Source organism: Erpetoichthys calabaricus, chromosome 3 (assembly GCF_900747795.2).
Source record: "Erpetoichthys calabaricus chromosome 3, fErpCal1.3, whole genome shotgun sequence".
In the NCBI taxonomy this organism is placed as follows: Eukaryota; Metazoa; Chordata; class Cladistia; order Polypteriformes; family Polypteridae; genus Erpetoichthys; species Erpetoichthys calabaricus.
Genome location: NC_041396.2, coordinates 286,625,242 through 286,651,117, shown reverse-complemented (window position 1 = coordinate 286,651,117; position 25,876 = coordinate 286,625,242). Strand labels below are relative to the sequence as shown.

Here is a 25,876-nt window from a genome sequence, read left to right as displayed (position 1 = left end):
GAAGATCCATCAGGCAGATGGAAAAGAAAGCCCTTTCTCTAGGTGATTTCCTCGTCTTTACCTCCTATCTATCAGACATGCCAATGCTGTCAGTGCCACTTTGTTACCCTTATTGTAAATAAAATTGTTGAAACACTGAGGAAATAATTTACATATCCACCATTGTATTGACCTAACCTTTTGTCAAATTGAAAAACAGAAGCAATTGTTAGATCTTAACCAGATCACACAAGGATGCGGAAACAAAATCCAATTGTTAAATCTTAACCACATTAAGCAATTCCAGTAATGTCAGGTCAGCATTTCAGCTTGTAAACAAAGTCAATGTAATCCCTCCTATGGGTGCACCTTTACAATCACAATAGCACAAAAGAAATTTTAAAAGAATTCAACTCCAAATTATGAACATTTTGTAATCTCCAAAATTTTCATCCACATTTCAAGGGGGTTCACACAGTGTGTTAGGGGGTTCCAGAACAGGTCCTCTATTTTATCCTTGACCCTAAAAATATATGTTTATATATAGTATCAACATTAAGGTACTAACTTGTTAATTTTTTGCTCACGATTCTAATCATTATCCAAAAGTCCTTGAAATTCTTATTTTAGTACTGTTTTTATTTTTATATAATGGTGTCTTGAGTCCTTATGATTTTCACTAGACCTGCTAAATTTTTCCTTTTCTTCTTTTGGTTAATATTCCAATGTTAAATTGATCATGTATTTTACGTATTGTTTTCATTGCTTTTATTGATTTTTGGTTTTGCCCAACATTAGAAATTATGCCAGAATGATTGATCATTGGTCAAATAACAAATAAAAATTCAAAAATAACAATAATAATGATGATAAAAATAATATAATAATAAACATAAAGCAAAACTTACAATGACTTGGCCCGATTTAATGAAATGATGTTGATGTCAGTTACAGTAGTGATTGTCACAAACATAAAAGGTTAATCAGGGGAGGGGGCATTGGCTGTTGGAAATGTTTCAGCTCCTCTTTTCCTCCATTATCCCTCAATACCCCTAAACTTAAGCCCATTATAGTTTTAAGGGTTCATGCGTTTTAAGGGTTCAGAGAGAGAGACATACGTGATCTGACACAACCTTCACATCCTTTACAACATGCTTTATGAACAGTATGTGACAAAAAGACAAAGCAGAAGCCATCATTCTTGGTTCTGCCACTACTCTTCACAAAACAGGTACATTTCTTATCAAGTAGCCATCATTATTGCAAGATATCCTGTTTTTCTGCTTTACCATTTTATCAGATTTTCTTTTTCTTTCCCCACATCCTCCCCCACTTTCTAACCTAACTGCTTTTTAATATTTAAAATATTTTATATTTAAAGCCTTTTATGTGCATGATGGTCTTCTGCATAGTTTTGCACTTTTTGTTCCATGCGTGCAAAATCCTACTTGTGAATATTTAATAGGTATGAGATATGTATCTTAAATATGCTGTATGAAAATGAGTTGACATGCTGTGGTTCCTCCATCGCATGATATCGTGACTGGGAGCAAGGAAATTTACTTTTGTGCTAACTGCAAAAAAGAAAAATTAAAGAAATTAAAAAATAAAAAACTATGTGGTGACATACCTGACAATAACAAATAAAAGACTAAGTGGTGACACTCCTGACCTTGACTCCTGGGTCTCAGGTATAAAGTCACATCTCCTGCAATCACCCCTCAGTACAGATGATTTTGTTTGCCTTTGACTTTTACCTCCTCCACTGCTACAGGAGAATTCTTGTGACTAGCAAACTCCAAACTGGGAACTCATCTGGCTGAGTAGGAGAGGCTCCTTTAAAAGACCGACCAAGCAGTACTTATGGTACACTTTCACTAACAGGAGGGACATTTCCCAGGAGCTTCACTAGCAGCTCCAGATGTCCCTAACATGGCCACCTATTCATACTGCATTTTTTGCCCAACCCACAACAGCGCCAGAGATGTACTACCACCCAGAGAGCTGTGGAAGGTATTGCTCTATCCAATACCTTTCAATTACTTCGGCTTTCTATCCAGGAGACATACCACCAACAATCCTTGATGAGTCACCAGTCCTTCCACTACACCTTCACAATGATGTACTTTCTTTTACATTGAATGAGATACTGTATATATTAGTGACATGCCGCCACCATTGCCTATAATGCATGAAGCATCAATTATCCGATGTCAGTCTGTTTGTCTATCCACCTGTCAGCAATAAAAAACACAGCCCCGAGTGGACTAGTTTTGTTGAAATGAGTGTTTCACACTTATTCCTCAAGAAAATTCATTGAGATATCTCAAACAGATTGTCCTGTATGGGGTTTTAAAATTTCAAAATCTCCAATTGAAAAGCACCGATGACTTAAATTACAAGTTAGTTTACTGTTTCAGTTTTACTTTGACTGCATTTACAAAAACTTGTATATTTTGCATATTTTCCTGGGCAGGCAGTCAATCCAACATCTGCAAGCCCAACTGGACGTGCATGGAAACCTTTCCATCAGCATGTTGTTTCTGCTTTATGAAGTCTTCCCAGTGGCTTGACCACGAACAGAAGGGAACCAGTACAGCAGCATTTCACTCCTCCCAGTGCTTTAAGCCTATGTTTGCTATTGACATAGACATTTTGTGTCAGTCCACATAAAGGCAGGCATGGCAAGTATATTAACGGTGTTATTCCCTACTGCCGGTTTGCAAAAAGCTGGCTAAGAAATGTAGCTGGTCAGTGCAGCTCAGCAGCTAATAAAGCAACCCGCTCTTCTATCTATTATTAATTGATCGTGTCTCTCAAAACCCCACTGGTGACCTTTTCTCTTTGTTCAAACTTTAATCAATTGAACCACACCACGGAGTAACCCCTCTTTCCACAAAGAGATTCCCTAACTTAAACATTCCACTTGCCAAAAAGGTTGAAAGTCACTGTAACTTAAATTATCTTTCTAACAGTAAAATTATAAAATACAAGCAAGAAAAACACAACTTTTCCTAGATATGAATGAAGTACCCCGAGGCATGACTATTTCACGAACAGTATTACTAGGATGACCACACTTCCCAGTGACAGGGACAATCCGGATTTCAGGCTATGCATTCCAATAAATAACTGAAGAATATGAAAATTTCCCAGTTTTAGAAATGTGTCCATCTAATAAAGTTTGTCAGTGCCGGAAACATTGCTGGGATGAAGCAAAGATTGTCTCAATATACTTGCACGTAACTCCAAGACAGAACTCCATTTGATTAACAACTTGCATAATATTTAAACAACATCCCAATGAGGAACAAGGAGGAGATGAAAACAGAGCACCTGCGTTTATTTGTTTATAAGACCATTTAACCGTTAAAGTGGGAAATTTACCATTTAACAGGGTCATTTACCATTTAAGTGAAATATTTGCTATTTAAACAAGTGATCTATATTACTAAACTACAGTTTAATTTATGTACGGCGGACGCACCGAAGCGCATGTGCACTGCGCCGCGGCTCCCCAGAGTCAAATGCAGCGGCTTCCCAGAGTCAGTAGGTGGCGCCCAAACAACACAACCTGTAAACTAAACTTGCTCTAATCCACTGTGCCAGCAGTCTGTGTGGCATGTTTGAATCACATAATAGTAATTCAGTAACAGAGAAACAAAAACGAGACCGCATGGATAAAAACAATAAACGGAGGCTCCTACAACGCTCTTCACAAACACCAGAAGCAAAGAAGTCACGACTCCAAAACAAAACACGGACGGCGGACGCACCGAGGCGCATGCGCACTGCGCCGCAGAGCCACAGAGTCAAACCCAGAGGAACTTGCTCTAATCCACTGTCGCAGCAGTCGGTGTCAGCAGAGGCAAAGGAGTCACGGCTCCAAATGGAAAGAGCTCAACGATTTATAATACAAAACCGAGCACCACAACCTGTACACTACACTTGCTCTAATCCTCTGTGCCAGCAGTCGGTGTGGCATATTTGAATCACATAACGGTAATTCAGTATTAAATGTAAGTTGGATTATGCTTCCTAACAGTAAACGACTTCTACCTATCGACACAGCCACAGAACAACAAAGACGAGACCGCATGGATAAAAACAATACACGGAGGCTCCTACAACGCGCTTCAGACACACCAGAAGCAAAGACGTCACTGCTCCACAATGAAACTGAAATACAAAACGAGCCTGTATGGATAAACACAGTGGGTGCAAATATGTTTATTTAATTAAATGAACTTTCCCAGGACGCACCCACCCTCCATGATATTTCATCCCTCCAAATATCGGAGGGAACAGAAAGTGATTGCCATTCTTGGATTTGCGATTCTTTCGAGAATCGTGGGCTTGCTAGTATCAAGGTAAAAGGAACATCTATTGCTACTTATCAAGAAACTATGATTCTGTGAATCGTTTGCTGTGGGGTGTCATTTGTAAAATAATGTGCTTTTTTTTTTGTACCATCGTGTATTATATGTTTACAGGATTCCAAATGTAAAAATGTTCTCAAAAGAGGAAAGGAAAACATTTTTACATTTGGAATCCTGTAAACATATAATACACGATGGTACAAAAAAAACAAGCACATTATTTTACAAATGACACCTCACAGCAAATGATTCACAGAATCATAGTTTCTTGATAAGTAGCAATAGATGTTCCTTTTATCTTGATATCATTGGATCATTCTGTGCATCAGTACCCAGCTCATTTGGGGTTATGAAAAAGAGTCATAAGGTTAACGCTGTTTTATAGAAAATGAACTAACCGAAGATCGATGACACATTGACACAGTGGTCGACACTCCCACCCCATAGCTCCAGAGTCCGGAGTTTCATACTTGGGCTCAAACACTGCCTGTGAGTTTGCTTTTGTTGCCACATTTTCTTATGTCTTTCTCCAGTTACTACTTTTTTTGTCCCAAATATTTGGCAATTCTGAATTGGCCTACTTTGAATGACTTTGGGGGTGGCACGGTGGTGCAGTGGGTAGCGCTGCTGCCTCGCAGTTAGGAGACCCGGGTTCGCTTCCCAAGTCTTCCCTGCATGGAGTTTGCATGTTCTCCCTGTGTCTGCGTGGGTTTCCTCCAGGTACTCCGGTTTCTTCCCACAGTCCAAAGACATGCAGGTGCATTGGCGATTCTAAATTGTCCCTAGTGTGTGCTGTGTGTGTGTGCGCGCACCCTGCGGTGGGCTGGTGCCCTGCCCGGGGTTTGTTTCCTGCCTTGTGCCCTGTGTTGGCTGGGATTGGCTCCAGCAGACCTCCGTGACCCTATGGTTAGAATATAGCGGGTTGGATAATGGATGGATGGATGAATGACTTTGGATGTCAGCTTGGGCATACCACCAAAACGGACTGTCACCCAATGCAAGGTTTTTTCTTGCGTCTGATACTGTTGGGCTATACATTGTCTTTGTCTGATGGTGTTAACTCAATTTTCCCTGATTATGTAGTCCCAAATGGGATAATAAAAAAAATCTCCCAATTACTGAATGAGAGTGACAAGCTGACATGGAACAAAAATTGAAAGTCCGTAATGAAAGTTAGCAGGAAAAAAAGACATTTTTTTAAAATGGTGTTTTACTAGGAAACACATTTTTCACTACTTAAAGACAAACATCTAGTGGGTTTACTTGATCAGTTTTGATTTGTTACTGTGTTATTTCATGAATTTGCCTTGCTGTGATTGCATGGAAGTGTATTGTGAGCCAAATGTGAATTTCTAAAAGGACATTTTAAGGAAAAATTGTTTAATCATCATGAACCTTTGTTTACTCCCACGCATGGTTGCCAGGTCCTTAAAAGATTTATAGCCCAAGAAAAGTTAAAAAATAGCACAGTACCTGGGGAAGACAAAATAACACACCAGAAAGTGAGGGGTAATGTCACAGCAAGAGGTTTAGGTACATACCATCAAAGCCCAAGCTATGGGTGTCCTCTCAGAGATATTTTAGAGGGATAGAATGGGTACAGTACAATCACCCAGGGATTTTACAACAGTAAAGAACATATGCTAGGGCAAATAGCTGTTGAAGGGGTGACAGATGGATGTAATATATGTTAAAAATGTGTTGGAGGGGAGCTGAAAAATAGTCCAAAATACCACATTGGTTTTTTTTTTTAAGAAAAAGTCCAAATAACCACAAAATACAAAAAAAAACTTTTTCCTATGGGCAATGATCAAAAATAGCCTAATTGGGCAAGAAAACTGCAGACTTGGCAACACACCTCCCATATAAATAGCACTAGAGTAATGTCTTCCATGTGCTCCATCGCAACTGTCTTTTATTTTGTGGTTCATATCAATTTTATCAAATGGTTAATCAGCTACAAATTACATGCAGGTGCATTGGCGATTCTAAATTGTCCCTAGTGTGTGCTTGGTGTGTGTGTGTGTGTGTGTGTGTGTGTGTGTGTGTGTGCGCGCGCGCACCCTGTGGTGGGTTGGTGCACTCTGGTAACACTCTACATAAGTATACAGATTAAATGTTTAAAAAAACAAGATGAGCATAATTTATTGCTGAATGGTTGTCTGCATTATTTGATCATTAATATAAATTCACTTTGTCATGTAACTTAGTTAGACATCATAATATAAAAAGGAAGCAAGCTTCAATTCATATTATATTAAGAAATACAGAAAAGGAAATCATTAAAGTGGGTCAAGGCATTTGTGTTATAATCTGATTTTCAGCTTCAAAATGATAATAAAGAAAACTTGTAAAAATACTTAAAAAAATTGTGGTGTTCTGGTTTGAAAGGGGAAAAAACCTAAACCGAATTTGCTAATGTACTTTTATGATGGCTGGAAAACTCCATTAACGTGATTCTAAGAAGCAGCATGCACTTTGAGCTTATCTACCATCAGGCCTAATCAAAATGTGAAATGAGCCAGGTATGAGTGTGTCTTAGTCAGAAGGCCATGCTTTTATTTACTTCCAGCTTTCAGTGCTCGCAATTCAAATAATGATGATGTATGCATATGGCTTAATGGCATTAAACCTGAAAGCTCCTGATTCAGTCCCTGCTTCTGAGCCTGAATGAGTCAATTTGTCTGACTGTGCTCCTGTTGTAAAACAATATCAATAAGTAATTTTCCCTGTCATTGTAAAGATTTTAGGATGTTATTAACTTTAAAAAGGTTCAATATAAATTCATAAGGTAGTCCGTTCAATTCTTTCTAGGAATTCAGGACTGAAAGGTATGAGCTCTGAGGAGATACTGAAATGTCCTAAAGGAAAGAGTTCTGCAAGTCTCATCACAACAGGATGTCCTTCATTTATCCAACCATCCATCCATCCATCCATCCATCCATCCATCCATCCTCTTCCGCTTATCCATGGTCGGGTCGCGGGGGCAGCAGCTTGAGCAGAGATACCCAGACTTCCCTCTCCCCGGCCACTTCTTCTAGCTCTTCCGGGAGAATCCCGAGGCGTTCCCAGGCCAGCTGGGAGACATAGTCCCTCCAGCGTGTCCTGGGTCTTCCCCGGGGCCTCCTCCCGGTTGGACGTGCCTGGAACACCTCACCAGGGAGGCGCCAAGGAGGCATCCTGATCAGATGCCCGAGCCACCTCATCTGACTCCTCTCGATGCGGAGGAGCAGCGGCTCTACTCTGAGACCCTCCCGGATGACTGAGCTTCTCACCCTATCTTTAAGGGAAAGCCCAGACACCCTGCGGAGGAAACTCATTTCAGCCGCTTGTATTCGTGATCTCGTTCTTTCGGTCACTACCCATAGCTCATGACCATAGGTGAGGGTAGGAACATAGATCGACCGGTAAATTGAGAGCTTTGCCTTATGGCTCAGCTCCTTTTTCACCACGACAGACTGATGCAGAGCCCGCATCACTGCGGACGCCGCACCGATCCGCCTGTCGATCTCACACTCCATTCTTCCCTCACTCGTGAACAAGACCCCGAGATACTTGAACTCCTCCACTTGAGGCAGGATCTCGCTCCCAACCCTGAGAGGGCACTCCACCCTTTTCCGGCTGAGGACCATGGTCTCAGATTTGGAGGTGCTGATTCCCATCCCAGCCGCTTCACACTCAGCTGTGAACCGATCCAGAGAGAGCTGAAGATCACGGCCTGATGAAGCAAACAGGACAACATCATCTGCAAAAAGCAGTGACCCAATCCTGAGTCCACCAAACCGGACCCCCTCAACACCCTGGCTGTGCCTAGAAATTCTGTCCATAAAAGTTATGAACAGAATTGGTGACAAAGGGCAGCCCTGGCAGAGTCCAACTCTCACTGGAAACGGGTTCGACTTACTGCCGGCAATGCGGACCAAGCTTTGACACCGGTTGTACAAGGATCGAACCGCCCTTATCAGGGGTTCCGGTACTCCATACTCCCGGAGCACCCCCCACAGGATTCCCCGAGGGACACGGTCGAACGCCTTTTCCAAGTCCACAAAACACATGTAGACTGGTTGAGCGAACTCCCATGCACCCTCCAGGACCCTGCTAAGGGTGTAGAGCTGGTCCACTGTTCCGCGACCAGGACGAAAACCACACTGTTCCTCCTGAATCCGAGGCTCGACTATCCGACCATTTAATTAATTTAATTTATCCAACCATCCATTTCCTAAACCTGTTTAATCATGAGTGAGGTCATGAGTGAGTTGGAGTCCATCCCAGCAAGCACTGGGCAAAAGTCAGGAGTAATCCCTGAAAAAGCACCAGTCCATCAACAGAACGAAGACTCACAAACACACAGTAGGGCCAAGTTAGCATTGCAAGTTCACCTGACCTGCAAGTCTTTGGACTGTGGGAGGAAACCAGAGCACCCAGAGGAAACCCAGGGAGACACAGGGAGAATATGCAAATTCCACACAGGGTGGACCCAAGATGACAAATGTGGTCTTCTTACTGCAAGGAAGCAACACTACTACTGTGCCACCATGCTGGATCTTCTTCATCTTTTCTAGAATTTGCAGAGTATTAAGATAAGGTGGAGGTGGCACATACTGTAGCAACACCACAGGATACCACAAAGAATAAATAAAAATAGAAAATTATTACCACCTAAAAAAATAAATATGATAACAATATTAATGATAGACTATTAATAGCTTTATTCTATGAAAATGTTTGCCTCAAATGTAAAACTTAAACTATCTGATTGTGCAGCAATAATATGTAACAATAATGCATTACATATTACGAAAAAGCCATATTATAAAAGTTTGTTTTCATTAGTTTTTTTTCGGTAACACTTTAGTTTTGGTATTGCAAACATGCATTTAGTACTCATTTACTCTTATATAACAAGACCTTAACAAACACCTCTTTGGGTCTTCATAACACTTACAAAGCATCACTAAAGTGTTCATGTGTCACAGTTTTCTTTGTGCACATTCCATGCTTACTGCACAACATATCTTCATACAGATTAATGTTAAAGAGACCGCAAATGAGAGAATATTGTACCATTGTTGGACAAAATAAACCACAAAGAGAGATTAAAAAAAACTCAGGAAAAAATACACAGATGACAGGAGAGAGCACAAATCCTGATGCCTCTCTAGTCCTTACTAACAGGCTGGTCTACTAAATGGGGCGGATGCCCTAATCCCAGACTTGATCTATAGTCCAATAAAAATGCAAGTATATTCTATACTTTTAATGTGTCTTGAGATGGTGTTTACTATAGAAGGATACTATTTACTATGTAATTAAACACTATGGTCTGTGTGTCTAGTCCCTTTGAGCAATATGATTGGTCAGTTTGGTTTTGGTGAGGATGAGTGAAAGGGGAGTGCGAGTGTGAGACTCATGAGGAATGCTGAGAGTCGCTTCAATGACAGCAAGTGTAAAACTGGACAGGAGGTGAGATAGGAACCTTGAAAATAATGACATAGTCTGAGAAGCAGGTTGTTACCGGAACTGGCTTGAGAGAGGAAGAGGCAGTGAAGAGACGTTAGTAAAGGCGTGAGATGCACAATGACAGGGTCACCTTCAAACACTGAAAGTACAAAAGTAGATAGGAGATGAGAAAGGTGCCTCAAAAAATAAAGTAACTCCTAGTAGCAGGTTTTATGCGAACGCGTTTGACACAGGGAGCACTAGTGAAGAGATGTTCACAAACGCACAAATACAGAGTGTCACAAAACTCACAATGAGACATAGCAAGGTTTGGGGCAGCCACCCGTATAATTTGGTATCCTGGCTGCAAAGTCGTAAAATGAGATACAGCACTGATGTGCACAAAACCAAGTCCAAAACTGAACTGAGGGAATAGGGACAAGGTGAAGGCTTTTAAAGGGGAAGATAGGAAGTGAGATCATATGGGTTGGGCTCATGAAGGTCTTCAGTCATTGGTTCGAGCCCGGACATGACATCACAGGGGCCGGAGCCGGCAAGGTCTCCTTCCATAGGCTCGGTCCTGGAAGTGACGTCAAGAGAGCCAGGTGGAATCTCCCGTGCTTGGTCTACAGGAAAGGGAGAAAAAGAGTCAGTGCACTCTGCCACATCCTGGTATGACTCGGAACTGCCCTTACCCAAGCCCTTTAGCTGCCTCCCATGCACACGTGTGTGACAAGAGAAAAGGTGCCAAAAGTACACATAGAACACGAAATAGCAAATATTTTTAAATTATTCTATTGCCAGTCTTTGACTGTAGCAAGTATAAAATAAATGTATCTATTTATTTCCTGTAGTTTTGCTTATTTCACTGTATTACCTAAATGGATGGGCCAGCCAATGGTCATGTCAGGAAGTTAAGAATCCACCCAAGTGATAATGTTCAGGAAGGTGGTAGTGTATTTTTATTCATAAAACAAAAGTGTGCCACTTTCTAGTAGTCTGATAAGGAAAGGCAAAGTAGTTAGAAGACAACTCTGCTTTAAAATAGTAACACAAAAATATCTTATCTTTCTTTCCAAGCACATAGAGGGATCAAAGTGCAAGTCCGGTCAAAAGTAGAAGTAAATTTGAGTAATGATGTTCAAATATTTTATGGGAAAATAAGAAATACTCACTGTTGAATTTTTTGCAATAGCCTCGAGTCATCGGTGATTATATAACTCAGTTTCTTGATGAACTTGGCATAGACGACTGTACCTTATCTTGGCACCAACAAAATATTTTGATTTAAAAGGGAAATACTAGCAATGTGTAGCTTTATAATAGATGAATTAGTTGAGACTTCACATGTTGACATTCTTCTCAGATGCCTGCCTACAGTTTCTCTGTAACCCTGAAAACAGTTTTAGAAGAAGTTGGATGGATGTTCTATTTTTGACAGTATCAGCTTCATAAATCCATGATTTGATACTCAACTCAGTCACTGATGATTATTATGTTATTCAAAAGTTTGAGTCGTATTTTTGTAGAGCACAGGTTTACTTCTAGATCCTATGTCATAGTTGGATTTTATTTTGACTTTTTGTAGTCATTTCTAGTCCTCAGAAATCCCTAAGCTGTTAGTGTAAAGGTCTCTGAGGTCAACAAATTTAGTAGTTTAATTTGTTTTTTGTTTTGATACATTTTTATGAGCAATTCTTTGTTGAATTCTTTCTCCTGCAGCACCATATTGTTTTTATATAGTTGTCAACATTGTTGTGTAGATGCTAGGCTTAATGTGCTGACATATGCATCGCATGAGATAAAGGTTGGCATCACTCATTTTTTTAATCGTCTGAGTATTCAGTTTTTTCAAAGATCTTAGCATGTGACTTATTATTTTTATGCAATCTCTTCTTGTGGTTTCATGATTTCAATATTTTCCTCTCATTTAGCCTTATAAATATTATTCAAACTTCTATGTATATCTTTTTAACTCAGTTTTTGGGCTTTGTTGAAAACAATATATTTCTTACAGTACTTACTGGCTTCAACCTTGGCTAGCTTTTTCTACATCATTTCCTGAACCTTAATTCCAAACAACCTATGACTGTTTCTTAATGTGCCGTCAGTACCCTTAAAGTATATATTAGATTAAAATAATAGTTCATCTCATGTGACTTACTGTAATGGCCAAGAAAAACTTTGAATGTCATGGCTTTATGCAGAACAGAGATAAAAAGTTTCTATGGTGACCAACATTGGACAGCAAAAAGAATATCAAAACATCCACAAAAAATCCACTTGTAAAGTCATCCATTTCTATGCTCATAATATCCCAAACACATGTATTTTCACTAAAATAAATTAAGTTAAATAAATATCTTCCAGGAAAATGCTTCCATGAAGTAAAATGGAACACATTCAGAAACATCCATGCATTTGAATTAAAGACCTGTCTACCGTTTCATTTATTAGTCACAAGTCTATCCCAGCTAATTCATTGGCTAATATTGTGTTTCATGTGATATCAACAGTGCAAATTTCACTGAGAGACTTGTAAAACTGAAGATGAAAAGTGAGTAAAAACATTATCAGGAAGAGGATATGTCTCAGAGAAGTAAATATACGAGATACTTCAATATGCAGAGGGTTATTTCACCTGCGTAGTACACAAGTTTACAAACAGCTGTAAAATAATTTGGAGGTACTCCATTTATCCATCCATCCATCCATTGTCTCCCGCTTATCCGAGGTTGGGTCGCGGGGGCAGCAGCTTGAGCAGAGATGCCCAGACTTCCCTCTCCCCGGCCACTTCTTCTAGCTCTTCCGGGAGAATCCCAAGGCATTCCCAGGCCAGTCGAGAGACATAGTCCCTCCAGCGTGTCCTGGGTCTTCCCCGGGGCCTCCTCCCGGTTAGACGTGCCCGGAACACCTCACCAGGGAGGCGTCTAGGAGGCATCCTGATCAGATGCCCGAGCCACCTCATCTGACTCCTCTCGATACAGAGGAGCAACGGCTCTACTCTGAGCCCCTCCCGGATGACTGAGCTTCTCACCCTATCTTTAAGGGAAAGCCCAGACACCCTGCGGAGGAAACTCATTTCAACCGCTTGTATTCGCGATCTCGTTCTTTCGGTCACTACCCATAGCTCATGACCATAGGTGAGGGTAGGAACATAGATCGACTGGTAAATTGAGAGCTTCGCCCTGCGGCTCAGCTCCTTTTTCACCACGACAGACTGATGCAGAGCCCGCATTACTGCGGATGCCGCACCGATCCACCTGTCGATCTCACGCTCCATTCTTCCCTCACTCGTGAACAAGACCCCGAGATACTTGAACTCCTCCACTTGGGGCAGGATCTCGCTACCAACCCTGAGAGGGCACTCCACCCTTTTCCGGCTGAGGACCATGGTCTCGGATTTGGAGGTGCTGATTCTCATCCCAGCCGCTTCACACTCGGCTGCGAACCGATTCAGAGAGAGCTGGAGATCATGGCCTGATTAAGCAAACAGGACAACATCATCTGCAAAAAGCACTGACCCAATCCTGAGCCCACCAAACCGGACCCCCTCAACGCCCTGGCTGCGCCTAGAAATTCTGTCCATAAAAGTTATGAACAGAATCGGTGACAAAGGGCAGCCCTGGCGGAGTCCAACTCTCACTGGAAATGGGTTTGACTTACTGCCGGCAATGCGGACCAAGCTCTGGCACCGATCGTACAGGGACCGAACAGCCCTTATCAGGGGGGCCGGTACCCCATACTCTCGGAGTACCCCCCACAGGATTCCCCGAGGGACACGGTCGAATGCCTTTTCCAAGTCCACAAAACACATGTAGACTGGTTGGGCAAACTCCCATGCACCCTCCAGGACCCTGCTAAGGGTATAGAGCTGGTCCACTGTTCCGCGACCAGGACGAAAACCACACTGTTCCTCCATTTATAGATATTCAATTCAAATGCTCGTTCACATCTGAGTGCATTCGGTTCCCGTTAATGAGAGCATTTCCAGAAATGACTAATTTAACAATATTTTACTAAAAATAAATGTGTTTGAGATGTTGTGAACATACAACTGGATGACTTGACTTGTGGATTTTTCATAGTTTAGAATGTGACTTCACGTGTAGAATTTGCAACATGAGCATCATGAGATGTGTTTCATAGATGTTGTAATATTGTTTGGTGTTGCCCAATATTGGTCACCATAGATCTGTATTCTCTCAGAAACATTGTTTATCTCCATTCTACATGTAAACATGACATTAAATGGAGGTTGGGATGTTGTTTGGGTTCAAAATTAGCTCAGGCACAGGAAGTAGAGGGTTATGGTGCAAGGAATCCAATCAGAATTGATTGATGTTAAGAATGGTGTCCCTCAGGAGTCAGTGCTAAGGCCACTGCTTTATTAAATAGATATAAATGATTTGGATAAGAATATAAATTTTAAAATGAGTTCCTCAAGAACACGAGTACAAAGTTAGAAACTTGTGCAAACAAATTTTGTGCAATCATAATTAGTTTTTTCTTTACAGAAAGGATCAAATACATATGAAATGCTGTAAGCTACAAAGTAATATAGCAGACAATAGGACTTTAAGGGCTTTCAAAACTAGACTTGATGTTATCATAGAAAAATTAAATGGATAGGACTGGCGAGTATTATTGGGATGAATGGCCTGTTCTCCTGTAGATTGTTCTAAAAAGTAACATATAAAAGATAATGTTTTTCGGTGGAGTATTCTTTTAACTGTTTTGACAGGTTAGGGCGCTCAGAAATCCTTGAAACAAGTCTGATTTAGATTTTTATCACCGGTCATGCTGGGACCTTCTATTTAACACTTCAAGGCTTAAAATAAAAACAATGTGTTCGTCTTGAACTTTCCACATTAAACCAAGTAGGTTTTGTGAAGTATTGTAATCCATACGTAAGGTAAGCTACATGTCAAATGTTTTTGCTCCAGTAAAGTGAGGTTTTTATATCAATGATATTCCAGAGAGACTAATCCATAGCAGATTTCTGTCTCTTGTCAGACTACTCCTTTTTGTTCTTCTTTCTCTTTGTATTATGGTGGACTTGCACCATGTATTACCACCACTTACTATACTGGAGAGTGAGGTAGATATGGCATGTTCAGAGTTTACCACTGAAACTGGTTTTAACTAAAAACTAATTTAAAGCCCTCTGTAATTTTTCTGAACCCTTTTTACTCAGAAAATCTCTATAATTCAAAATCATGAACTATTTCCCATTATACTCATAAATATTTTTTCAGTTCCACAAAAGCCATTACCATATGAATCACCATTTCTAGTAACTCAGAATACTCACACATACTATTATCATCTTTCCCCAAATTTGAATTTAAAGCGGCATACTCAGACCTTAGCCCAGCCAGAAACACTTCATTCTTTCTGTTTGAGTAATCAAGTATTTAAATACCTGAGATTGTGATTGGAAATGTACAGAGACTACGGAACTCAAAAAAATAGAGAGGTGCAGGATTTTTCAGAGCCTTACAGATAATTAAAGGTAACACATAAGGTTATTATGTTTCTTATGTTTATTCAGAAAATATCTAATATGAATTCTCTATGTCATTCTTGTCTCAAACCATAAACCTATCTACTTAAAAACTGAAGCAAACTGCTTGCACATCTTCATGACTCCCTTGCTTATACTGTACCTACTAGGGTTGGCAGCATCATACAATCATAAGAGACGACTTTACTTCTTGCTTCATTATCTTCCTCAACTACTTCAGTTCTGTGTACATTGTGGGTTGTGACGTGTTTATTCCTTGAAAAAGTATCAGAACATGCCCTAAGTAGATCAAAGTTGGACACCAATGTCGGGCAACTTCAAGGAGTCACTTTTATAGTGATTACACAAAGTCTGTTTGCATCCTGGTATATGAAAAGGCAAGGGAACAGTAAATCACTGAGTTGAGATAAACTGGTAACATTCTGGTAGGACCAATGGGCAACAGGTAAAGTTTAACATAAAATAAAGTGAGATCAATTACTTAATTATTAACTGTTGGTGTAGGTAGTACTAATTAAGCAGAAATCCTGGTTCCAGAGTGTCATACTGGCAGCAGGGTTTCATTCTGACTAATTTCCCAATTAGAAGTAACTTCCTGGTGTTCTTGGAGCATGTAATTCTATAACATGACTAGATCCAACTTTTATTCCACAACATTGTAAATGTAAATCTGGCCTGCAGGAAGCATTACATAGCCCCAAACACAACTACAGAGACAATTGTTCCGGATTTTTAACACATGTACCTTAAACAGGTGTCTTCTGTAATCTGCAAACACAATTACAATTCTTTTCTTTTCCTTTCACCTATACCCCTCCCCAACTCCAACTCCCTAAGAAAGGTGGAGCAGCTCCTTTTCAACCTGGACCTGTTAGTACTTCCAGTGCATTAAGATTAACACCTGGAAGCGCTTCTGGATCAGGCAGAACCTCTCCCTGTCAGGGGAGTCTGCCTCCAGCAGATCCCAGTAGTAGCACCCAAAGTAACCCTAACAGGGATGCTCCCCAAAACTGCAATTCCCATCCAGCTCTGTGCATGTCCAAATGGGAGCCATACCAGAGGCATTCTACCACCTAGTGTACTGGGTGGGCTCATGGCCCAGGAGACAATCTCCTACTGTCTTTCTATTATGACAACCTTGCTATCATTAAAGGGATCACTAACCAACCCAGCCTGGATTCCCATTCATCCACATCCTTCCATTATACAGGTTTACCTTTTTCTGAACACTTTAAAAAAAAACACTTTACAACACAAACTCACAGGTGTCTATGATAGCAAGTTAGCTGGTCAGCTATAGGGTGACTTTTTATTTTTAACATTTTAGAAAAAAGAGGATAATCAGTAAACCCAATTCAACAGCTGAATGTTTGGTTTCTCAATTAATTCAGAACATGGATGACGAGATCTCATTATATAATAATTATACTGTAGTGATTTCAAAGCTTTTACCCTAGCGAATGCTAAAAGAAAAAGGGTACTTTGTATATAAACATAAAGAAGAATATTTATCTTATGTACTGTATGTCTACCAACTTGTCTTGACCATTCACCTTTCATTGATAGTAATATACACCGACTACCCACAACATTAAACTTTCAGAGAGGTGAAGTGAATAACATTGACTATCTCATTACAATGGCACCTGTAAATGGGTGGGATATAACTAATGCATCAAGTGATCAATCATGTTTTGAACATGATGTGCTGGAAGCAGGAAAAATGGGCAAGCTTAAGAATCTGAGCAACTTTGAAACAGGTCAGATTGTGATGGCTAGATGTCTGGATCAGAGCATCTCCAAAATAGCAGGTCTTGTGGTGTGTTCCCAGTATGCAGTGGTCAGTACCTACCAAAAATAGTCCAAAGAAGGATAACCAATGATCTGGTGACTGGGTCATAGGCAACCAAGACTCATCAATATGTGTGTAGAGCTAAGTCTAGCTCATCTTGTCTCATCCCAAGGATGAGCTACAGTAGCACAAATTGATGAAAAACTTAATGCTGGCCATGACAGAAAGGTGTCACAACACACAGTGCATTGCAGCTTGCTGGATATAGGGCTGCATAGCCACAGAGCGGTCACAGTTCCCACGCTGACCCTTTTCCACCACTGAAAACATCTACAATGGGCATGTGAGTGTTAGAACTGGACCATGGATCAATGGAAGAAAATGGCCACGTCTGAAGAATCACATTTTCTTTTAGATCATGTGGGCGGCTGTGTGTATATACAGTACATAATTTACCTGGAGAAAATGTAGCAGCAGGATGCACTATGAGAAGATGGCAAGTTGGTAGATGCAGTGTGATGCACTGGGCAATGTTCTGGTTGGAAACCTTGAGTCCTGGCATTCATTAGTATGTGATTTTGACATGACCACCTACCTAAACACTATTGCAGACCACATACACACCTTTATGGCGATGGTATTACTTGATGGCAGTGGCTTCTATCAGCAGGATAATGTGCCTTCCAACAATTATTCAGGAATGGTTTGAGGAACATGACAAACAGTTCAAAGTGTTGACTTGGCCTCCAGATTCTCCAGATCTCAATCCAATCGAGCATCTGTGGGATGTGCTGGAAAAACAACTCTGATCCATGAAGACCCCACCTTGCAACTTATAAGACTTAAAGGATTTGCTGCTGACATCTTAGTGCCAGATACCACAGGACACCTGTGGAGGTATTGAGAAGTCCATGCCTTAATGGGTCAAAGCTGCTTTGACAGCAAGAAGGGGACCTACACAATATTAGGCAGGTGGTTTTAAAATTGTGGCTGCTCAGTTAGATAGATAGATAGATAGATAGATAGATAGATAGATAGATAGATAGATAGATAGATAGATAGATAGATAGATAGATAGATAGATAGATAGATAGATAGATAGATAGATAGATAGATAGATAGATAGATAGATAGATAGATAGATAGATAGATAGATAGATAGATAGATAGATACTTTATTAATCCCAATGGGAAATTCACATTCTCCAGCAGCAGCATACTGATACAATAAATAATATTAAATTAAAGAATGATAATAATGCAGGTGAAAAACAGACAATAACTTTGTATAATGTTAAATGTTAACGTTTACCCCCCCGGGTGGAATTGAAGAGTCGCATAGTTTGGGGGAGGAACGATCTCCTCAGTCTGTCAGTGGAGCAGGACAGTGACAGCAGTCTGTCGCTGAAGCTGGTCTTCTGTCTGGAGATGATACTATTTAGTGGATGCAGTGGATTCTCCATAATTGATAGGAGCCTGCTAAGCGCCCTTCGCTCTGCCACAGATGTTAAACTGTCCAGCTCCATGCCAACAATAGAGCCTGCCTTCCTCACCAGTTTGTCCAGGCGTGAGGCGTCTTTCCTCTTAATGCTGCCTCCCCAGCACACCACCGTGTAGAAGAGGGCGCTCGCCACAACCGTCTGATAGAACATCTGCAGCATCTTATTGCAGATGTTGAAGGATGCCAGCCTTCTAAGGAAGTATAGTCGGCTCTGTCCTTTCTTGCACAGCGCATCAGTATTGGCAGTGCAGTCTAATTTATCATCCAGCTGCACTCCCAGATATTTATAGGTCTGTACCATCTGCACACAGTCACCTTTGATGATCACGGGGTCTATGAGGGGTCTGGGCCTCCTAAAATCCACCACCAGCTCCTTGGTTTTGCTGGTGTTCAGTTGTAGGTGGTTTGAGTTGCACCATTTAACAAAGTCATTGATTAGGTCCCTATACTCCTCATCCTGCCCACTCCTGATGCAGCCCACGATAGCAGTGTCATCAGCGAACTTTTGCACATGGCAGGACTCTGAGTTGTATTGGAAGTCCGATGTATATAGGCTGAACAGGACCGGAGAAAGTACAGTCCCTTGTGGCGCTCCTGTGTTGCTGACCACAATTTCAGATGTGCAGTTCCCAAGATGCACATACTGAGGTCTGTCTTTAAGATAGTCCACGATCCATGCCACTAGGTATGAATCTAATCCCATCTCTGTCAGCTTGTCCCTAAGGAGCAGAGGTTGGATTGTGTTGAAGGCACTAGAGAAGTCTAGAAACATAATTCTTACAGCACCACTGCCTCTGTCCAAGTGAGAGAGGGATTGATGTAGCATATAGATGATGGCATCCTCCGCTCCCACCTTCTCCTGATATGCAAACTGCAGAGGGTCAAGGGCGTGTTGAACCTGTGACCTAAGGTGGTGAAGCAGCAGCCACTCCATGGTCTTCATCACATGTGATGTCAGAGCAACAGGCCGAAAGTCATTCAGCTCACTAGGACGTGATACCTTTGGGACCGGGGTGATACAAGATGTTTTCCAAAGCCTCGGGACTCTCCAAGTTAAATTCAGTTAAGTTCACAGATGATACTGAGCAAGGTGCAATGGCATTTAATTTAGAATTAGCTGAATCATTACAAAGAGATATGGATAAGATATAGGCTTAGACAGATTAGTTGTAGATAACATTTAGTGTAAGTAAAGTATTACATGTAGGAAGCAAAAATGTTAGATTTGAATACAGAATGGGAGATCGGAAACATGAAAGTATCTCTTATGAGAAGGACCTAGAAGTTATAGTGGACTTGTCATTATCTGATTGAGAAAGTGTTCAGAAGCCATTAAGAAGGCTAACAGAATGTTACATTGTGTGTCATGGTGTGTGGTGTATACAGTAAGTTAAAGGTGGTTATACTTAAGCTATAAAATGAACTATTGAGGCAATTTTGGTCTCCATATTACAAAAAAGACATAGCAGTGATAGAAAAATAAAGATTATAAGCTAAACATACAGTTAGCAGGTCATTACATTGTTGCCAAGGTAATAACACAATATTTCAAATACTTAGTAACAAAATGTAGTTACAAAAAAAGCATTAAAACAAGTTCTAGGAGTTCATAAACACATATTATAACAAGGATCATTAATGAAACAGCATTCAGTTCCTTTAATGTGAGAAGTGACCTGTTTCGCATCTTCTATAACTCTTGGATGGCTACTGCAATTTTCTACACTGTAATATGCTGGACTGGTAATAGCACTTCGAGAATGGCCTGCTGAATTAACAAACTATTTAAAAGGGCAAGCTCAGTTATGGGACACACTTCACATGGAGGTGGTAGCATAGGAGAGAATTAAAATAAAACAAGGTGTCATTATGAACAATATTGTACATTCTCTCTCTAACACACTAACATTGAGGACTTTTCGCCAATGAATTATTCAGAAGAAGTGTCTCAGGAAACGTGACTGGGGCTCCTTTATACCAACAACAATAAGCTTGTATAATGCTTTAGTTGGACTGGGACTACAAGTTTTCTTTTCTTTCTTTTAAATATTTCCTTTCTTTTTAATCATTCTTGTGTGTGTTCAGACCATAGTGTGTGTGTATATATTTATTTATTTATCTATTTATGTATTTATGTATGTATATATTTATTTAAAAAGCTTCTATAAAAAAAGTAATTTCCCCTTTGGGACAAATCTATCTATCTATCTATCTATCTATCTATCTATCTATCTATCTATCTATCTATCTATCTATCTATCTATCTATCTATCTATCTATCTATCTATCTATCTATCTATCTATACCCTAGATTTTTTAGTATATTATTAAAATATTTTTGTGTTTTGTTTCAGGTTTATCAAGGACAAGTATTAGGAAGACATTCCTTTCTGACAAAAGATTAAAAAATGGAAGATAAAGGCCGGTACTGTCCTGCCATTGAGGTCATGATTAATGATTCATATAATTCTTCACAGATTAACTACTTATTTGTGTCAATTCATGGTATTTTGTCCGTGTTTGGAATTCTGGAAAATGCTCTCATCGTGTGGGTCATCGGTTTTCGAGTTCGCCGATCCGTTGTTAGCATCTGGATTCTTAATCTAGCTGCTTCTGATTTATTAGCAACAGTTTCTTTACCCTTCTTCACAGTGTTTATGGCACAAGGTCAAACCTGGCCTCTTGGACGTGTTTTCTGTAAAATTCACTCCTCCATTTTTTTTTTGAACATGTATGTCAGTGGATTTCTTCTCAGTGCAGTGAGTCTGGACCGTTGTATTTTGGTGGTTTATCCTGCCTGGTCCCAGAACCATCGAAATGTTCAACTGGCATCAAGGGTCTGCTTCATTATTTGGGCACTGGCTATCATCAACATAATCCCATTTTTTATTTTCAGAGATACTATTAATCGGCGGGATGGAAGGATAATGTGCTACTACAACTACATTCTTTATAGCTCTCCAGACGATGACTTGGACTTCCTTTGTCGTTTAAGGCATGTTATGCTAGCCTTTATCAAATTCATTATATCATTTTTTATTCCTTTGCTTGTAATAATTTGTAGCTACACAATTGTCAGTTTAAATATTAAGAAACGTGGCAGGAAACCAACCTCCCGTTTCTTCCGGTTAATAGTGTGTGTCATCATCTCATTTGTACTCTTCTGGCTTCCTTACCACATTTTCAGCATTTTGGAGTCTTTCTTATCCTACAATTCAAAACTTTATAAAGTTGTAGAGCGCATCCTTCAATTGGTGTCTACCTTGACTTTTATGAATTGCATCATCAATCCTTTTTTGTATGTATTTAGCTGCCCTGATTTCACAGCAAAAATCCGCCAATCTCTAAGTACAGTGATGGAAACTGTTTTGATGGATGAGACTGAGATCTACCAGCGTCGGAGCACCACTCACTCCTCCATCAGCTCAAGTGATGTATTTACTCGGAGTTATAAATTCCACTGGAAGAAAAGCAGGAACAGTGGGAAATTTAAACAAGGAGGAGAGGAACTTCCAGTAGTGTTCTAAGCAATGTTTTAATGGGTGTCTCACAGGTTTTTGATCATATGAAGAGCAATGTGAATTGAAAAATATCTCTGCGTCTGTGTTATGGGCAGTAGTTATGATCAAAAATTACTGCGTTCAGACTTTCTGTATGGGACTGGCTCATCAATTTTAATTTGACATTGCTTTTTAAAGAACTTTTTTTTTAATGCTCCTGAATGGAAGTACTATACAAAATCATTTTTGAAAACACATCCAAATGAGGAACACACAAAGCATGGTGAAGTCAAGGTCTCTCAACGTGCTCCTAAACATGTAAGATATCATTGATCATGGATTACATAGTTAGAAGTTAACATTTCAATGACTGGGAAGACTGATTGCTGGGGCAGGGCATGTTTCACTAGGATCAGAGTCCAAAGGGACATTGGGATGGAACTCAAAGGAATGAATGTCATTAGCAAAATGGGATGGACAGTCAGAAGGATGACCATCATCAGCAAAATGTAACAGTGGTCTAAAGTGCAGACTCCTTACTCTCCTGATATTCATTCAGTAGTTTATGACCATAAAAATCAGATAAATGTTCCATAAATTCAGTAGATGCTTAACAGATGATTGACTTGAAATCATTATAATCATTTGAATTAATATTTTAGTTTAGACAGCATTGTGTGATTGCAATGGCTTGGTTAAAGGAATCCAATTAAGGCACAGAAAGGGACCATGCCAGTGAGATTTAAGCTTTTTTTCTGTTCTTTCACCAGAGAAACAATGTCCTTAGTAGACTAGCCAAGAATGCCTCATAAAAGGAACTGGAATTTTCCAAATATTGACTGAGGGAATCAGTCAGCTCAAACTTAAATCATTAAGCCAGATTTACTGCATTTCAACAAGAGGTCCCTACAAGTGTAGAAGGACTAGTGAGGCCCCATGACCGAGATGACTATTTATCAATTGAGTTAAATAGTATTAATAATGGGGAATGCTGGTTCCTGAAGCTGTTATCTCCTCCAACTGTGTTTCATCAAAGGTTGGATATTTGGAATTCAACACAGCAGATTGCAAAATTCAAGGTGCAAAAGAAAAGAAAAAAATAATAATAATGCATCTGGTAATACCTGTTCAGAGTGTGCAACAGACTAATGAGCGGCAGTCACATGAATCCTGAATGTTATTTGCATGTGTGTCCCCAACAATGGAGTATTCTAGATGTTACAAAGTATCTTTCTGGCATGGTTTGGTAGGCTCATTTCTTCAAAAAATAACATTCTTTCAATGCACTAGAATGTATTTCCAGATCCTGTTAATTAGAATGGAATACCTCTATCCAAATAACATGAGAGGTTGCCCAGTGATATGTAAATTCTTCCATGTGTCATCCATCCATCCATTTTCCAACCCACTATATTCCTAACTACAGGGTCACGGGGGTCTGCTGGAGCCAATCCCAGCCAACACAGGGCACAAGGCTGGAACCAATCCCAGGCAGGGTGCCAACCCACTGCAGGACACACACAAACACACACCAAGCACACACTAGGGCCAATTTAGAACTGCCCATCCACCTAACCTGCATGTCTTTGGACTTTGGGAGGAAACCGGAGCGCCCGGAGGAAACCCACACAGACACGGGGAGAACATGCAAACTCCATGCAGGGAGGACTCAGGAAGCGAACCCAGATCTCCCAACTGCGAGGCAGCAGCGCTACCCATTGCGCCACCCCATGTGTCATTGCCTTCTTAGTATTTTCAGTCAGTCAGTCATTGTCCAATCCGCTATATCCTAAAAGTAAACCTAATTCTGCATTTGCTGCAGATCAAAGAGAATATCTGACCATAAGAAGAAGCATGTTGCTGCATCCTTCTTGCAGAATTTCACATACAAGCTGATTTTATACACCATATGCGTCCCTCCAGGTGATGGCAGTTCAAGTTGTTTGTGAATATGCACCACATGATATCCACAAATAAACATCCTGAGTTTAAATGACATTTTCTTTTCCTTACCCATAGTATTAGTCTTCATCAGTTGAAATATGAAAATTCAAACTATGTGAACTACAAAAACATAAATACTTCTACGACCAAGAGTTTCCAAAAGAGAGAAAGAAGTGAATGTGAAAATTTGCTTTTTCAAATAATTGGATCATTAAACCAGATGGAGTTACAAGTAAATGAAGCTTCAACTTCAGTTCTTGCTTGAAGAGAATCCATGCCTAGCAAATTTCAGCTAAATGATGAATGGATGGACTTGGCAATTATTTTTGAATTTGAAAGAAATGAAGGCTTTGTATAAAAAATTATTTGAAATAGACATTTTTATTATGTTATTGCTGTATTTTGAAATTGTTCCTCTTACCTTTTGCATTATGTGAGATTTCTACTGAGATGTTTCTCTTTTTATATTTTTTGTGTATTTTACGAGTATTTCCATCTTTGGATCTCATTCTCAATTTACCTGCAAAACTCTGCATACCTTTATGTTTTTAATGAAGGACACAAAAGGGTCACAAGTAACCACATAACTGTCTCATGTGATGCCTTGCCCCACATACATTTTAAAGTCCCCTTTCGTGTCTAAGAGACATAATATTTTCAAAGTAGTGGTTGGGCCGAGTGTCATAGCAGGGCACTGAAACAGAAAGAATGGCAGTTAATTACTGCTGATCATGAGGATCGCCACATTTACTGATTTGACAAAATTGTTAATTTCTTAATTAAAGAACACCATATTAAGTGAATGAAATATGAACCTTAAATTAAATAGTAAAACCAGAGGGTATCATTTATATTGGTGTTCCATTTTCTTTAAATAAAGTGTGCAGCACATGCAGCACACTTATGAGGAAAGTGTATTATATATGAAAATTACTTATTTGACAATTGCAGTTACTTCTTATTAAGAATTTTTTTTTCTCTATGAAAATCTATTGACAACTTATGTATTAAGATGCATCAGAAAATATCATAATTAGATTATTTGAAGATAGTGGTTTAAAATCTAAGATTTGTTTTTGCTTATGTCTTCTTAACTATGACATGACTTGTCTTGCATGAATGTAATTATACTTGAGACTTGACTTGAAACTTGAAGGCTGGACTTGAAGCTTACTTGAGACTTACATATGTAAGACTGGGTGCCACCTCTATGTGAGGCAGAATTGCTAGAAACTGATACTTTTTCAGAATGTAACTCATTTTATAACAAAATGATGAATGTATGTTAGTTTTTGTTTGTTACATCTTAGTCTGTGCTTCTGTATTCAAACATATTTTAATGCCTCTCACTTCATTATGGACACATTTTTGGTAAACCTTAAATAAAATATATCATATCCAACTTAAGCAATTTAAGTCTTGTTAGAATGATATTACTATTGTGCTAAATGAACATGAAACCAAATGAGATGAGTGGCACCATCAGGATGTATATTTTCCATGAATGGTTGTAAAATGTTCTTCCCATGTCATTTTCCTACCCAAATCCTAAACATGGCCTGATTCATTTAAATATCCATTCTAAATGTGTATTTCTGTCTAAATGGGTAAACAATATATCTCCATAACTCTGTTATCTCCAAGATCAAAAATAAGCAAGTGGATGAGCCTATGGTGCCTCTGGTGTCCTGGATAATAACAACATTAGAACAATTTAGATGAGAACAGGCCATTCACCTAACAAACCCCAACAAGTCCTGCTGACCACCACACTACCTGGTAACTTATTCCATGTGCCTGCCTGTGAAATGTACC

The 25,876-nt window shown here is 39.7% G+C and overlaps 1 protein-coding gene across 1 annotated transcript in view; it reads left to right on the top strand.

The window, feature by feature from the left end:
- LOC114644555 (prostaglandin D2 receptor 2) overlaps nt 1–25,529 on the top strand; it is a 146,514-nt gene extending 120,985 nt beyond the window's left edge. Inside the window, exon 3 of the mRNA XM_028792616.2 lies at nt 20,972–25,529. Coding sequence (XP_028648449.1) covers nt 21,026–22,144 — 1,119 coding nt within the window. The 5' untranslated portion in view covers nt 20,972–21,025 and the 3' untranslated portion in view covers nt 22,145–25,529. The remainder of the gene's footprint in view (nt 1–20,971) is intronic.
- The last annotated feature ends 347 nt before the right edge of the window (nt 25,530–25,876 follow it).